The following is a 15,728-nucleotide window of genomic DNA, read 5'->3' as shown; positions in this document are numbered from 1 at the left end:
GGAAAAAAAAAAAAAAAAAAAAAAAAAAAAAAAACAATTGAGATTAGTTTCTCCTGTTTTTGTGCTTTTATAATTGGAATCATGTACTTGTTTGTGTCTGGCTTTTTTCTCTTAACATGGTGTTTAAGAAATTAATCAGTATTGATACGTATAGATGTAGATCATTTATTCTTGTTGTTGAACAGTATTACGTTGAATGGATATACCACAGTTTGTTCTTTTTCCTATTGGGCATTTGGGTAGTTTCTGGTTTGGAGCCATTATATGTAGTGCTGATGCCCATTTCTTTGTTTTTCCCTGGTGTTGTTGAGTCCTCATTGACAAGTATAACGCATTTCTTTTTAATGATGTTACTACTGATAATGATTTATAAACAGATGGAACAAAAATAATAACCATGAGGAAGTTGCAAAGCTTACAGCTTAGTGGTAGTTGTTAGCCCACTATTTTTCAAACTGGATTGCACCTCTTTATTGGGTTATAAAATGGTGGTTTATAATCAGCATTTCAAAGTCATTGACAGAATAGATAATATCAGAGGCCATTGCACATAGTAAGGGTAAGCTCTGTTTCATAGACTTTTGTTTCAGTTATACATATGGGTATGGATATGATATGAGGTACATATGTATACTTATGTAAGTATATATAATGTAAAATGTATTTCTTATTTTGTGTCACAATGTAAATGTTAAGGGCACACTCGTGGCCTGTGAGTCTTAACTCCCTTGGCCTAGAAGCTGGAAGTCCCACATAGGTTCCATCATACTGGCAGTACAATAACAGAACTTCCCCTCTCTTTCTTCCAGCCAGTGGAGTCATGATAGAATAATTGACCCCTCTTGGTCCAGTGGGCTGTTCATCTCTGAGGACTTCTAGATTTTTGGATAGCCACACTCAGCACACTTCTGCCCAGCCCCAGAATGGACCTTCTGAGTTCTCCTTCCCAGAAGCAGAGTTGTTGCAAAATGACCTTAAAACATTAGTTGGCACTGGGCAAAATCTAGCTTGAAGATAGGGTTTATTTTGGTCTGTACAGTGCTTTTAAATTATTTTCAGTTACTTGCTTTTATTTACCAGTCAGTAGATTTCACGTAGAAACCCAAATTTCGGCCCTTTGTTGAGCTCTGGTGATCCTTGGCCTGCCTAGTGCCATGGCAGTGCTCAGCCAAAGCCCTTTAGATGACAGGGGCACATCCTCTCCAGTGTGCCACAGCCTCCCCATCCTTGCCCCTCCTTGCTTGACTTTTTTCAGTTGTTTGCCTACACTTCTGTAGTGTCATTCTTGCCCTACAGAATGCAGAGGTGGAGGTGGACTGTGGATAAAAGAATTGCAGTTTTCCCCCCACTTAACTAAAGTGAAGAGTGGTCATTTTAGTTAGTGCCTTGCAGGAGTCAGGCTCTCAGGGCATCATGTTTGTTTTTTTTCCCCCCTATATTTTATTTTTTTTAATGTCTCTGACCTTTTATTACGTATAAGGCTGTCATTATTATTTGTCATTTTAAGTTCCTTTGTATTGGTTAATGTATTACTATATGAACATACTAGAATATCATAGATATTATGTAATGACCTTGGAAAGATATTCACAATATGTTATTATTACATGAGAAAAGCAAGTTGCAGGGTAATGGATATTATACGGATTCATTTTTTTATGTAAAATTTGGTCTTTCAGAGCAGGGGTTGACAAGCTCTTTTTTTTTATTTTTTGGCAGCTGGCCAGTATAACAATCAAATTCTGAAACTTGGTGTTATCAGCACCACACTCTAACCAACTAAGGTAACCAGCCAGCCCTGACAAGCCTTTTATTGATAAAGGGCCAGAGAGTAAATATTTTAGGCTTTGTGGACCACATGGTCTCTGTTGCAACTACTAAACTTTGCTGTCGTAGCATGAAAGCAACATAGACATAAATGAATGAGTATTCCGATAAAACTTTATTTACAAAAACAGGCAATCAACTTGCAAGTCATAGTTTGCCACCTCCTGTTGTAGAGTACTTGAAGACTCAAATCCTCAGCGTCTGAGGTTTAGGGGACTATATGTCACTTTGAAACAGGAGAAGGTAGAAACAATAGCATATCAAAACCTCATTCTGGTTCTGCTGCTCTGAATATATTCTGTCATGGTGATGAATCGTTTAAGGATGGCAGGTCTCACGTCTTTGTCTTTCCTCATCAGACACAGGGCCAGGACCTCAGCACAATTTCACCAGCAATCATCTTTGAATCAATGTTCCAGAATTCAGACGATACGGCAATTCAGGAAGATCCTCAACAGACAGGTTTGTAATACAGACTCTCTTCTGCTCACATCTCAGCACTGGGAAAGGGAATTTGTACTTGGTGACGCACTGAATAACAGGCACAGTGAAATATTTTATTTTGTTTTATTTTATTTATTTATTTTTTAGAAGATGAGCCGTAAGGGGATCTTAACCCTTGGCTTGGTGTTGTCAGAACCATGCTCAGCCAGTGAGCGAACTGGCCATCCCTATATAGGGATCTGAACCCATGGGCTTGGTGTTATCAGCACCGCACTCTCCTGAGTGAGCCACAGGCCGGCCCACAGTGAAATATTTTAGCTTAAATGAAACAAGGTATTTTTGGGGGGCAGCTGGCTGGGACAGGGATCTGAACCTTTGACCTTGGTGTTACAAGGTGGCGCTCTAACCAACTGACCTAATTGGCCAGCTTTTAAAAAAATTTATTTATTTATTTGTTTATTTATTTTTGGTGGCTGGCCTGTACAGAGATCTGAACTCATGACCTTGGTATTAAAAGGCTGCACTCTAACCAAATGAGCTAACCCGCCAGCCCCTATGAAACAAGCTTTTCATGAAGGGTCAGAAAAATATAGGCCTTTCACTTCAATTTCATCTTTCCCCTACTTCTCTCAGCTCCTGAAGAAGAGGGTTTCTACTCTTGTTGGCTTTAAAAAATGAGAGGAGCTGTGAGGTCTTTCTTCTGATGAGATACCCTGTTCATGAATGGATCGGACCCACAAACCAAGCTTCAGATGTATAGATCATATTGTGTTTCAGTGGGACTGGCCAGTTAGCTGAGTTGCTTAGAGTGCAGCCTTGTGACACCAAAGACAAGGGTTTGATTCTCAGTACTGGCCAGCCACCAAAAAACAAAACAAACAAAAAAACAAAACAAAACAAAAACTGTGGTCCCCTCTGTTGACAACCAGCTCACAGTTTCTTGCCTGGAGTTTGGTATATTGTGTTTGAATGAGAATCTGTTCATAAAGCTTCACAGTAGTCAGAAAGTGTATTCACTGGTCATGCCACAAAAAAAGGCTGTCTAGTCTCTTTTCCAGAAAAGACTTGGGACATATTTTTTTGTGGTTAGACCTTTACTAGGTCTTCACATTTAGAAAGTGAGGTTGATTGTGAAACCTGGTATCATTAAGTGAAAAGTAGAAAGGCAGCCTGCTAGTAGTGAAGGAATTGGCTCTAACAGACTTCATCTGTCTTGTGTTTAGCCCATAATGACTGTGTTTTTGTGGCTCATATAAGGCTTGGGATATGTATATATATTTCTGTTTCTTTTTCTTGCCAGCTGCCTTGATTGAAAGTTTTAATGGTGATGCAGAGTCAGTCAGTGATGTTCCGCCATCCACAGGAAATTCAGCATCTTTATCTCTTCCACTTGTACTGCAGCCTGGCATCTCCGAGCCACCCCAGCCTCTACTACCAGCCTCAACTCCGTCTGCTCCTCCGCCTGCTCCCTCCCTAGGAACTGGTTCCCAGCAAGCTGCATTTGGCAACCCCCCTGCTCTCTTACAACCTCCAGAAGTGCCTGTTCCCCACAGCACACAGTTTGCTGCTAATCATCAAGAGTTTCTTCCACACCCCCAGGCACCACAGCCCATCGTACCAGGACTTTCTGTCGTTGCTGGGGCTTCTGCATCAGCAACAGCGGTGGCATCAGCCGCGGCAACACCAGCCCCACCACAAAGTACTACTGAGCCCCTGCCAGCCATGGTCCAGACTCTGCCCCTGGGTGCCAACTCTGTCCTAACTAATAATCCCACTATAACCATCACCCCAACTCCCAACACGGCTATCCTGCAGTCCAGCCTAGTCATGGGAGAACAGAACTTACAATGGATATTAAATGGTGCCACCAGTTCACCACAGAACCAGGAACAAATTGTAAGTATTATGTATAAATGTACCCAGTGGGGTGAAGTGTATTTACGTAGGTGACATGTTCAGAGGCTTTTATTTCAGAAAGGAAAATGGCTATCTTATCCACCCTGAAACATGTAATTCTACCTTTTAGTCATTTTCCCTGTAATCGAATGGTATAAATCCAGGGAATTCTGTGATTAGTACCTACTATAAGGAGGCAGAGAAACAATCTTTATGTTTATTTAGCAGTAGGCACTTGAGCAAATATTCCTACTGATAATACAATCTAATTGCATAATCTAGTAGTCTAATTGCATAATCTAGTACAGATTAAGCAGTCAACAAATGCTAAAGGCCCGAGAATATTTCAGGAAAGCAGTTGTCTCTAGGGCAGAGTCAGACCAATGTGAGGGATTGATGTGACCCTGTCATATAGATCCAGACAGCAGTGGCTATTCGGAGAAACAATTTGTACTTTCAGAGCCCACCATAGAATTATTTTCTAAGAAAGTGTTTGGTCTCAATGACTATGGAAATGACTTGGTTATCCAATTAAATATATTTTGAGAGCCAATTATTTGTTGTATACTACTCTGGATACTCTGGAGGATACAGAAAAGTGGAAAACATTTCTTTTTCGTGAAAACTTATATTCTAGTTAAAGAGGCCTAAATGCCTAAAAGAAAGTTAATACTACCAGTAGATAAAATGCCTAATAATAATAATAATAATGGCAATTAAGAAAATGATAGCAGCTATTATTTGTTGAGCCCTCACTATATGTAAGGACTTATTGTGTTAAGTAAGCACTTTTTAAAATTGAGGATCTAACATGCATCAGTCATCATTACCTTATGTACATTATCTTAAATTACTTTTTTTTTAGATTTTAGATTTTTAGATTTTATTGAACAGATAGTATGGAGATTTCCCATATACCCTTTTCGCCCACCACAGTTTCCCCTATTATTAACATCTTGTGTCACTGTGTACATTTGTTGCAATTGATGAACCAGTATTGTAATTAACTAAATTGATGAACCAGTATTATTATTAACTAAAGCCCATAGTTTACATTAGGATTCATTCTTTGTGTTGTACAATTCTTTGGTTTTGACAAATGCATAATGTCATGTATCCACCATTACAGTACCCAGAATAGTTTCAACACCCTAAAAATTCCCTGGGCTTCACTTATTCATTCCTTCTCCCTCTCCCCCTCTCCCCTAGCAACCACTGATCTTTTTACGGCCTCTATATATCTATATCTCGATATGTTACACTAAGCACTTTTTAACACATTACAACAATCCTAGGAGGTAGGTATGGTTTTACCAACGGAGAGCTGAGATCCAGAGAGGTTAAGTGGCTGCTCAAAGGTCACATAGCTGGGATTTGAGCATGGGCAGACTGCCCCCAGAGCCTGTGCTGTTGGCTACTACGTTGTGCTGCCAGTTAAGAAGTTCAGACACTGAGGGCTTGTTGGGTGGCCGTACAGGTCAGGTGAGCTTTGACATATGGGTAGGAGTTAGATGGAGAAAAGAATGTACTAGATAGGAACATCTGTGGCTGGATATGTGCTGCTATTAGAGCTAAATAGTGAGAGCACTCAAATTCCAGAAATGGGTAGGGTGCCAGCCACCTAGATGCAGCCTCTTTCCATTTTCAGAGTCATTGGAAACGTCTTTCCAGTGTTGTGACTCAGTCTGTTTCCATGTAGTTTTTATCATTTTTTCTGGACCTGCCCTGGGTAGCTGCATGAAACAAGTGTCATTCCTTTTCCACGTAATTCATTTTCATGTATTTAAATATGGGCCTCATTTCTCCATCATTATTTTATAGCGTTATCTCCTATAATTTTTCCAGAATGTGACTTTCCTCCCAGACTCATCTTAGAGGCACTTTTTTTTCCTTAAAGAGATAAAAGGGCAAAGCCTCTTTCAGATAAGACTTGAAGAAAGCCGAAACCCTTTAGCCAGTTTAATAGGAAATGTACTAAAGGGATAAGAGTGATTTTTCTGGGCATGATTTTATAGTCCTGCTTAGTAGTACCATACACAGCTGTTGTTTACTGAATGTTCACCCTGTGCCAAGTGCTCTGCACATCATCTCATTTAATCCTCACAGGGTCCTTTGAGAGAGTGTTTGGTTATTATTCTCATTTTTACAGATAAGGAAACTGAGACTCTAAGAAGTTAAATCACTTGTCTGACGTCAGCAAGTAATAAGCGGTAGAACTTGGACTTGAATCCAGATCTGGCTGAGTCCAGGGCCCATCTTGAACTGTCCTGGGCAGCTCACAACACACTGCCCAGGGCCTTCACAGGCTGTCTGCCTGTGAGTGGAAGCCTTAGTCTGTCCTTAGCGTGCAGCTTTATCCCTGAGGGGGGAAAAAGAATTTTCCAGCTTCACAGAAATATTGGAGAGCAGAGGAGGAGATGGAAAGCTAGCCCTGGGGCTTCCTCTGAGAAGACGATCAGCTTGAGAAAAGCAACCTTGGAGGAGCATTTGGACACACAGGACCCACTGGATTAGGCAGCTGGGAGACAGCCAAGTAGGAGGGTACAAAGCTAGTGGCACTGGAAGTGCTGCATGTCAAACGATGCAGCACCCTCACGTCAGAGCAGAAACGAAATAGCACTTAGTGCCACAATCACTGAACACTGAGGGTTTTCTGTCCTCTTAGATGACCATTACAGTTGGGGAGGCTTCAGGTCCTTGGAGATCTGCCATATGAGAGTGACCATAAATGTGATTTTTTTTTTCCCCAGCAGCAAGCATCTAAAGTTGAGAAGGTGTTTTTTACCACTGCAGTACCAGTAGCCAGTAGTACAGGTATGTAATTCCATGTTAGCCTTAAGAGAAAGTCAACTTTCTGGGCCCCTTGAGACTTAGTTAATTATTGCTTTGCCCTAGTTTTTAAAACCTTAAAAATCTTTAAACAGCCTCAGTTAAATTTGCCATGTTGCTTATTAGAGTATTTCATATTCTCACAACTACTAGAAGTTAGTGTACTTCCAGCATAAATACTGTGTTTAACATTCTTTAACTAGTAACATTTCTTTTCCTTTCAGATACAGCTCTAAGTGTAGCCAGAAAAAAGTTTGAATCACAGTTAATGCTAAAGAGAGCAGTTGTTAATTCACTGGACTTTTTTCTAATTACAGTAATGAAGAAATAGCATCTGGGTCAGACTCTAATATAAAGCTGAAAGGTCCTTTTATTCAAACTCTTTCTTTTATAGATTAGGAAACTGGGACCCAGAAAGATTAAATGACTCCCCCAAGATCATAAGTGATTCATGGCCAAGCCAAAGCACTAGTTCCCAGGCCTAATTCCTACTCTGTTCTCCTGCCCATTGGGTCTTTAACTCTGTTGAGACACACAAAGCCTGGCTGAATTCAGAGTGTGGTGCACACAATGCACATACACACACAAAAGAGAGAGAGAATGTGCATGCATGTGAGGCCTGCTGGGTAAAAGGAGACTGACACCTGTGGTGTTGTGTGTCAGACACTGGGGCTACGAAGATGAGTGAGAGGTCCTAAAGGAGCTCAGAGTCTCTCGGGCTGGCAGAACTAAGCAAGTACTGTACAGCGTGGGGACAGGTACGGAAGGAAGACAGCAGCACAGTACTTGCTCACATGCCAGAAAGCTCAGAGCTACCTTCACCCGGGCTATCTGCACAGGTCTACAGGAAATACTGCATCAGGAGAGGGGGAGTCATAAGATGGGTTGTGAAAGATGAGTGTAAGTTCTCCAAAAGAACAGCAGTGTGAGGGGAGTTTAGGCAAAAGGAGGAGCCCACAGACCCAGAGGTATAAAGAATGTGTCAGGAAAAGGGAGGCGTCAGCTGTGGCTGGCATGGAGGGAGCAGCGGAGAATGGCTGGAAATGAAGCTGGAAACACAGGGTGCATCTAGATTGTCTGTGTGGCTTTCTAAGGAAGCGGGGGCTTTGTCTTGGAGGGATGGGGAGTGCCAGGGGCCTTTTACCTGAGGAGGAACGTGGTCCAATTTAAAGCAGAACAAAGCCTGGAGCCTGGCGTCCTTCCTTCCCACCATTTCCGCCTCCATGGCACTCAGCTCTCACCTAGTCTATAGACCCCTGTCCTTCCTGCCCCTGCCCTGTGGCTACCTGAAGAGCAGTCTCTCTCGCCTCTCTCACAGGGAGCTCTGTACAGCAGATTGGCCTCAGTGTTCCTGTGATCATCATCAAACAAGAGGAAGCATGTCAGTGTCAGTGTGCATGCCGGGACTCTGCAAAGGAGCGGGCGTCTGGCAGGAGAAAGGGCTGTTCTTCCCCACCCCCTCCAGAACCAAACCCCCAACCTCCTGATGGGCCCAGCCTACAGCTACCACCACAGACTTTTTCCTCACCCTCTGCCCCACTGTCATCATCCTCCACCGTACTGTCTTCCCGTGAGCAAAGCAGACAAACAGAGACTCCTTCAGACCCTCAGACAGAAACATTAAGTGCCATGGATATGTCAGAGTTTCTGTCCCTCCACAGCCTGGATACCCCGTCCAATCTGATTCCCATTGAAGCACTACTGCAGGGGGAGGAGGAGATGGGCCTGGCCAGCAGCTTCTCCAAGTGACGGGCCCTTGTGTGCTCACCTGCAAGAAGAGAGGGGAGCAGGAGGCATGAGGGGTGATGCCTGCCATCATGGGCTCAGAAACTTGAAGGATGAAGAAATCTACTGTTTGAAATCCTCACCTTTCAGATGTATTTTCTTTATTCACATCCCAGGAGCATCCATTTTAAGGAACTGATCTTTGGAAAAACAAAAAAAAAACAAAAAAACAAACAAAAAAAAGCTAAGTTATAAATGAACTGTTTGGCTGCACTGTATGTCACTTTTGCTTATTGTCATGTGAACTTGGAAATTAAGGTTACTCGTATGCATAAAAATTCTGAATGAAAGGGTGTGGTTTCCATCAATCTGATACTGCCCTTCACTGGCACTGGGGTCTTTGTGGATCGGGCAGGAGAGTTCAGTATGTCGGGTGTTGCTCCTCCCAGTGTGTCTTTTTTGAATCTGAGGCTGACGCTTGCTCGGAAGGCCAGACTCTCGCTCCATCAAAGAGGCAGCAGCAAAGGCCAGTGAAATGGCCATGAGTTGAATAGAGTTTGGGTGTGATGGTGGTGGTGTTTGCGCTTGGCATTGGTGGAGCTCAGGTGGGTAGGGAGGGATCACCTATAGCCTGCTTCAGCACAAATGGCCACCTTTAGGGCCTGGCCCGCAGGCTGTGGAGCTGATTTGGTTCTGCAGGGGCCCTCAGCAAGTCGTTGACTGCTGTCTGTGGATGAAGTGTGTGCAGAGCAGGCTCTAGCAACATCACCACAGACTTTGCCTTCCTGGCTCTTTCTGTCGTTCAGTTGTTTGCCAAAGCTTGCAGATTGCAGTGAATTTTCCTTGGAGAACATCTCCGTTTTGTCCTAGAGTGAACATGTGGCTTATGGCCAGTTGCTGGTTGGTAGTCTGCCTTCCTTTTAATGGTATTTCCTTCCTCAGAGCAGAAGGGCTGCATTGTGCTTATCAGGAAAAGGTGCAGATTTAAGGGAATATGTATGAGGTGGCATATAATTGGCAGACCAGGTGTCCTGGATCCAGGTTCTAGCCCGGCTTTTGGTCGCCCCCTTCCATCTTTGCCCTTCACCCCTCTGGATTTTGCATACAGCATAGTACAGTGCAAACAAGGATGTGATTTGCTCAGCTTAGTCATGTGATTTCTAAACAAAAAGAAAAAAGAAAAAGCAAAAAACAAAAACAATGATCTTCTACTCAGGGTAAAACAAAACAAAAAATTCCCCTTCCACCAAAAAGCCTGAAATGTTGCAATAAGTTATCTCATTTGGAATGTTTCATTAAGTTGTGTTATAGAAAAATTTTTTTTGATTTGTGTATAGAATTAAATCCATCTGTCTGCCTTTGGCTCCAAGTCATTGCCTCTTAAAATAAAACATAAAATACAATCCACACTAGAATGGAAATTAATGTAGTCATGAGTGCTCACCAAGCTCAGGAGCCAAGCATGGCCCAGGGTGTGGATAGGCCTCTGCCTCCCAGGAGCCCTTTCCCTTCCTCGAGCAAGGAGCAGTGTTCCACAAACAAGGCTGCTTTTCTGAGTCAACGGTGTCAGGCAGAAAGCAGCCGTAATTTTGCCTTGCATTTCCACTCCCTAATGTAAAGAGATCGCTATTGGTCACTCTCCTATCCTCTTAGCCATTACTCAGGGCCAGCCAAGATAGTATCCAAAGCAGATAATTTACATTGGAGCCAGAGACCCTGCCTTTTGCCAGGATGTTCAGGGACAGACTTGGACAAGAGGGTAGTGGTGGTAAGTGCTGTTACTGCCATGAGGAGAAATGGGCTTAACTACAAGCAGCTGATTTCTCATTCCAGAATTCTAGTCAGGAGAATTGATTCCTTTTTAGCCTTCTGCACTTGCCCTCCCCAAAAGGCTGTAAGTTTTGGTGACTGTTGACCTCAGCAGAAGTCAATAAGGCAGGAGGAATCTGTTACTATGGTGGGTTAGTCCTCCTGGAAAACCACCTGCTGAGCGTGGGTTGTCCTTGGCTGTCTCTGGGCCTTGCACCCATAGGAAGCTTTGAGGTAGGGCCCTTGCTGTTAACTCACCAACTTCTGAGCGAGCAGTGGGTGGGACCCCAAAGTTAGTTTGTATCAGAGGCAGTAATGACCTTCCCACATGCCCACCCTATGAACACCTGGGATTTGTGTTCCCTGGGAGTTGAGGTGGGAAATAGGAGCCCAGGGAAGGACATTTAAAGCATCCATGGTTTAAATATTGCTTCTTCCTGGTTAGGCAGGGCTGTGCTCTTGTTGGGCCCTACACAGGTCAGCAATTTTTCCACTCTCCAAAGATTGGGGGTGATGAGGAAGCATCTTAAAACAGTGTTTAGGCTGACAGAGTTTTCTAGTTGAAGAAGTTGAAGTATCTGCCTTTTGAGGGTGATTTTAGATTACAAGAGAGACTGTCAGATCCAATCAGCTTTTGAAAAATCCAGAATGTGCTTAAAATGCTAGTGAGTGGTTGTGAAGAGCAGGTTTATTCCACAGGGTAGGCAGTCTTTCCTTCCATCCGCTTCCATCTTTCCCGCTCCATCCTTCCATAAGCCTGGCTTCTAGTGCCAAGGGCCTTGAAGAAGAGAGGGCCTCTGGCTAAATTGGAGCCAGAAAGAACTTTCATAGAGAGTGTGGTTTCCCACACCTGGGAGTGAACCTAGGGAGAGGTTAGGAGGGGCTGCAGGATTCTAGCAGGTGAACTCAAGCCTTTTTTTCTTTCTTTCTTTTTTTTTTTTTAAAGATGACCGGCAAGGGGATCTTAACCCTTGACTTGGTGTTGTCAGCACCACGCTTACCCAGTGAGCAACCGGCCATCCCTATGTGGGATCCGAACCCATGGCCTTGGTGTTTTCAGCACCGCACTCTCCCGAGTGAGCCACAGGCCGGCCCAAGCCTTTTTTTCTTTCCCATGGTAACCATAACCATTTTCACTCTGCATATTTATACTTCCAGCTCCTACTAGCATTTCCAGTTAGACTGCCCCTTTAAATGGTGCTAGTTAGCACCAGGGATTGGAGTTCATGGGCTTAGGAAGTGGTAGGAAACTTTGGCTGGCACCACCAAACTGCCTTAGTGAATTTGGCCCTTCCCAGGCAGGTGGGTGGGACATTGAGAGAGAGAATGGCCCAGTCTTTCCTGGCAGGGTCTGGCCAGTCTCATGGGGGCACCACTGGTTTGGTGATAGGAGGGGTATCATTTATTGAATTCCACCTCCCTTTAGAAGGAGATCATGGTACAAAGCCCTGAAGGGGCCTTAAGATGTGAAGACCTCTCTGGGTAGAAGGCAAGGGGCTTCTTTTCACCACCTCTGGGAGAGTGGGTAGATTGGAGAGTTTTATTTTCAGGGTCAAGGCAGTGGACTGATGGGTATAATAGAGGGTGGGTGGGTTTTCCTGACAGACTCTGTATAATGATGAATGTGTCCAGAGGGACAAGTTTGCAGAACCTCATATTGGTATATTAAAGAAATAATAAAATAAAAAAAGCACTTTAGGTTATTTTATCTTTAACCCAATTGCTGCAATTTCTTTTGTGTATATATATACATATATATACTTTCCACAAAGTTTTATTTTTTGCTCAGAATAAAAAGTTAAATTGAGGTGTGAGAATAAAAGCACTTACCTTGGTGCAATATGTGTAGCTTGACGGTCGTTGTCCCATGTGGCCCTGGCCTGGTCGCGTTTTTCTGCTCTGTCAGCCCTGTGCTGTGAGGCTCTCCATAGGGAAACACTATTATGCATTCTCAGTAACTGCTCAATCTATGCAAGCCTTCCCTGTGTGCCCGGGCGCGTCCCCCAAGCTCTCTGAAGAACTGCTGTGGGTCCTGTTTTCTTCTGCTGACTGTTGAGGCCCTTTTTCATCATTTCTTTGTCCCTTGTCATCTTTCCCCTCTTTCACAGTTACAAAGTGATTTCTGAAAGGAACAGGTTGTTCCTATGTAGAAACCTGGTACCTTCTAGACTTTTATATTTGTAATCACATCCATTGTTCTTAATCTTAAAGACTTCTCCAGAGTCACTGAAACCATTGATTTATGGAACTACAACAATATTGCTCATGAGTTTAAAATTTTCTTATACCACCAATCAGAAATATGTTTGGGGACGTGTGTTGGTGGTAGTGGGGTGGGGTAGGGGGCTACATGAACCATTTCCATACTGCTCCCCATACCACCTGTGTTGGTTCCTTATGCAAAGGCCTCCAGCCTTCATTAAATTCAGTAAACAAAGCTGTTAATAATCTGCTTTATCAACATTCTTTCTTCTCATCTCCCCCCATTTTATCTTCAATTCTGAGGCTATATACTTTAAAAAATATACTCCAGCCAAAGCAGATTCAGTATGATCATAGATCCAATATGCAAATGGTTCTGCTGTGACATAGATCAGAAATTGTCCATTTCTTAATATTTGGGGGCAGGGGTGTGTGGAGGCAACAAAACTGAATTACGCATATTTCTGATTGGTCAGTCAGTTTATCCTCTTTCCTCTTGCATATTTTGGGGGAGAGAGGGAAGAGGCCCCATGTTTCTTCTCATGCCCTTTGGGGAAGCTGATGATCACAGTCTGGGCATTTCTCACTGTTACTCCTATTCAAGAGAGGGCTTCTCAGTCTGCACTGAAAAATGCAAATTAAACTGGATCTTTATGTCAGTGTGTACATAGTACAAGCTTTTTTTACTGGAAGTGAGGTTTAAAACCACATACTGCCCTTTTGGTGGTGTGCCTGCTGGGCCAAAAATTGAGTGATAATGTAGTGTCACTTTCTCAGCTCAATGCAGTTTCTACTTTTTCTTATGGGAAAATTTTTCATAAAACCTTTTTTCACCAAAACCCAGGGGTGTTTTTTGCAATATCCTTGTTGTCCTTGTAGTGGTGCCAAGACAGAGGCTTCTCTGCCCTTTTCCTCCTGTGTTCTCAGGCCTCCCCAGAACTGTTTGACTCAACAGTCTGCATCCTTTGTTGTGCTTTGGAGAATTTAGGGGTGGGGGTCAGAGTTCAAGGTGGCTGTTCCCTTTTCCTGTGAACTCCTCCTAGTCCCTGTTAGGGGAAGGTTGCTGGAAACAGGTTTTTGCTGAATCTCTGGTTCAGATCTTCTAGCCAGGAAAGGCAAGAGCCCCTGTGAGCCTTCTTTTTTGACACACACTAATCATTGGCCAGTGGTCTTGGTAACAATTTTTAAAATCCCAAATAGTTTTATTTGGATTATGTAAAAGTCTATCAAATTTATTTAAGTGTGAAACATGGGAACAACGGACTTCCACTGAGCGATATGAAAACGTTACAGGTTCAGTACTTCCAAAGGAAGAAACCTCCAAACCCAAAAAAGAATAAATATGAATTTGTATTTTTGAAGAATGTGAAATAATGGTGTTTGCTTAATTGCTCATTTTGTATAAACTTAATATTGTACTTTAAAATATCTGCTAAGAAGTGAAAATTTAACTTTTTGGAATTGAAAAAGCAATATTAAATACTAATGAAATCCTAATTAAATGCTTATTTAAATCTCGTAGCATCTGTGGCATTTCTTCCCATCTCCGCCCATAGCTGACATTTTTCCACCACTCCCCCCTGCCCAGCCATCAGTCTTGGAGAGGGAACAGAAAGGAAAGGTCAGTCACCAGGAGAGTCTGCAGGTTTCCTTTTAATCAAGTCTTTGCTGAAGGTGTTTTGTGGGGCTGAGAGCCCCCCAAAGCATGAAATGGACATATAACACGACTTGGATCCCCCATAGCAGGCCAAACCACTCTGGCGAGCACTGCTGGTCTGCCCAGATCCGGTCAATCAGACTGGGTATTAGTTGGCTACATTTCAAAGCACAGCACTGCCTTCAGCCAGGATGAAGTGGGAGTGAACCCAGCTGCTAGGAGAGCTGCCATCCCAGGCTGAGAGCCAAGTACCAGCCACTGCCAGTGAAGACTGGTCCCTTTATTGAAGGGGGTTGTTCAGAGTCCAGCCACTAGCCCTGGGGATGGAGAAAAGTCAGGGCACCCGGCTTGGGGATGGTCAGGGCTCCGCAGCTCCATCGCCAGCATCCTTTGGAAAGCCACCTCTGGTGGAGACAGCTGGCTGGGGGGGCGTTCCAGGTTTGGCTGAGGCGTTCTATTTGGAACAGAAAGAAACAAAGTGAGGCTGGGAGGAAAGGCCTCAGATTAGGCCTCGCAAGGATATGGCCACTTGGTATTTGGATAGTACTTAACTTTTTCAAAACCTCTCACCCAGATCAAAGGAGGTTAGGGGTAAAGGGTCTAGGCACTCTTCCACCCTCCAAGGGAAGCTAGGGCTTCGCCAGTCCCGCCAGTGGGCAGACACTACCCCCAGGCCCAGCCCGAGGTGGGCACTGACCCCGCCACCAGTCGGCTCCGGGCGCCGGCGGCCCAGCTGCCGTAGCATCTCCTCGCAGGCAGCGATGGTGTCCAGGAGCTGCCGCTGCCGCTGCTCCACCGCGTCCAGCAGCTGCTGGGCGCGCTCATCCCGGGGCGGCTGCGGGGGTGGCCTCCCGCCGAGCCCCAGCCCCGCCTTCCCGCGGTCCACGCCGGCAGCCTCCCTGCCCGGGAGAGAGCGAGAGACAGAGGGTCAGGGCCAGCGTTTGCGCGGGGTCCGAGCCCCTTCCTCCCGCCCCAACGGGCCCACTCTCACCCCCGTGACCAGTCTGAGCCCGGGCCCCATTCCATCTCCGCCTGCGCGGCCCGACCACCGCCCCACTTTCAGCCGCCCCCCCTCCCCAGCGCTGCACTACAGCTCCGCAAAGCTGCGCCCCGCCCGGTTCCCACCGGTCTCCTTCAATCCTCCTGGGGGTCGTGGTCCCTTTAAGCTGTCCGGCGCGGAGGTGGGGCAGAGCCTCCCGAACCGGAAGCTGACGAGACGCGTCACTTCCTCCCGGAAGCGGGGCCGGGGGGATGTCTCCAGTGCGTCCGTGCAGGGGGCTGAGGGCCGCGGTGGCTGCCAGCATGGGGTTGAGTGAGGGGCCTGCGGCCTCCGCCCGGA

At 44.8% G+C, this 15,728-nt stretch overlaps 2 protein-coding genes across 6 annotated transcripts in view; one reads left to right on the top strand and one right to left on the bottom strand.

Annotated features, from left to right (window-relative positions):
* MTF1 (metal-regulatory transcription factor 1) overlaps positions 1-10,083 on the top strand; it is a 50,564-nt gene extending 40,481 nt beyond the window's left edge. For all 4 annotated transcript variants that reach the window (XM_008590430.1, XM_008590428.1, XM_008590429.1 and 1 more), the window contains 4 exons: positions 2,187-2,289; positions 3,572-4,167; positions 6,918-6,981; positions 8,315-10,083. In XM_008590430.1, coding sequence (XP_008588652.1) covers positions 2,187-2,289; positions 3,572-4,167; positions 6,918-6,981; positions 8,315-8,745 — 1,194 coding nt within the window. In that variant the 3' untranslated portion in view covers positions 8,746-10,083. The remainder of the gene's footprint in view (positions 1-2,186; positions 2,290-3,571; positions 4,168-6,917; positions 6,982-8,314) is intronic.
* A 4,282-nt stretch (positions 10,084-14,365) lies between these two features.
* Positions 14,366-15,670, bottom strand: LOC103605797 (chromosome unknown open reading frame, human C1orf122). Of its 2 annotated transcripts, none has more exons than XM_008590425.1 (3): positions 15,381-15,670; positions 15,087-15,288; positions 14,366-14,843 (listed from the first exon to the last, which is right to left on the bottom strand). In XM_008590425.1, the coding sequence occupies exons 1-3, from the start codon at positions 15,413-15,415 to the stop codon at positions 14,748-14,750; spliced, it is 333 nt and encodes a 110-aa protein (XP_008588647.1). In that variant the 5' UTR covers positions 15,416-15,670; the 3' UTR covers positions 14,366-14,747. The 2 variants fall into 2 exon arrangements, with proteins under 2 accessions (XP_008588647.1, XP_008588648.1); XM_008590426.1 differs by having other exon boundaries at positions 15,515-15,630.
* Positions 15,671-15,728: the final 58 nt, after the last annotated feature.

This window comes from Galeopterus variegatus, unplaced genomic scaffold (genome assembly GCF_000696425.1).
Source record: "Galeopterus variegatus unplaced genomic scaffold, G_variegatus-3.0.2 Scaffold6080, whole genome shotgun sequence".
In the NCBI taxonomy this organism is placed as follows: Eukaryota; Metazoa; Chordata; class Mammalia; order Dermoptera; family Cynocephalidae; genus Galeopterus; species Galeopterus variegatus.
The sequence above is the reverse complement of the archived record's forward strand: the minus strand, read 5'-3'. Positions and strand labels throughout refer to the sequence as shown.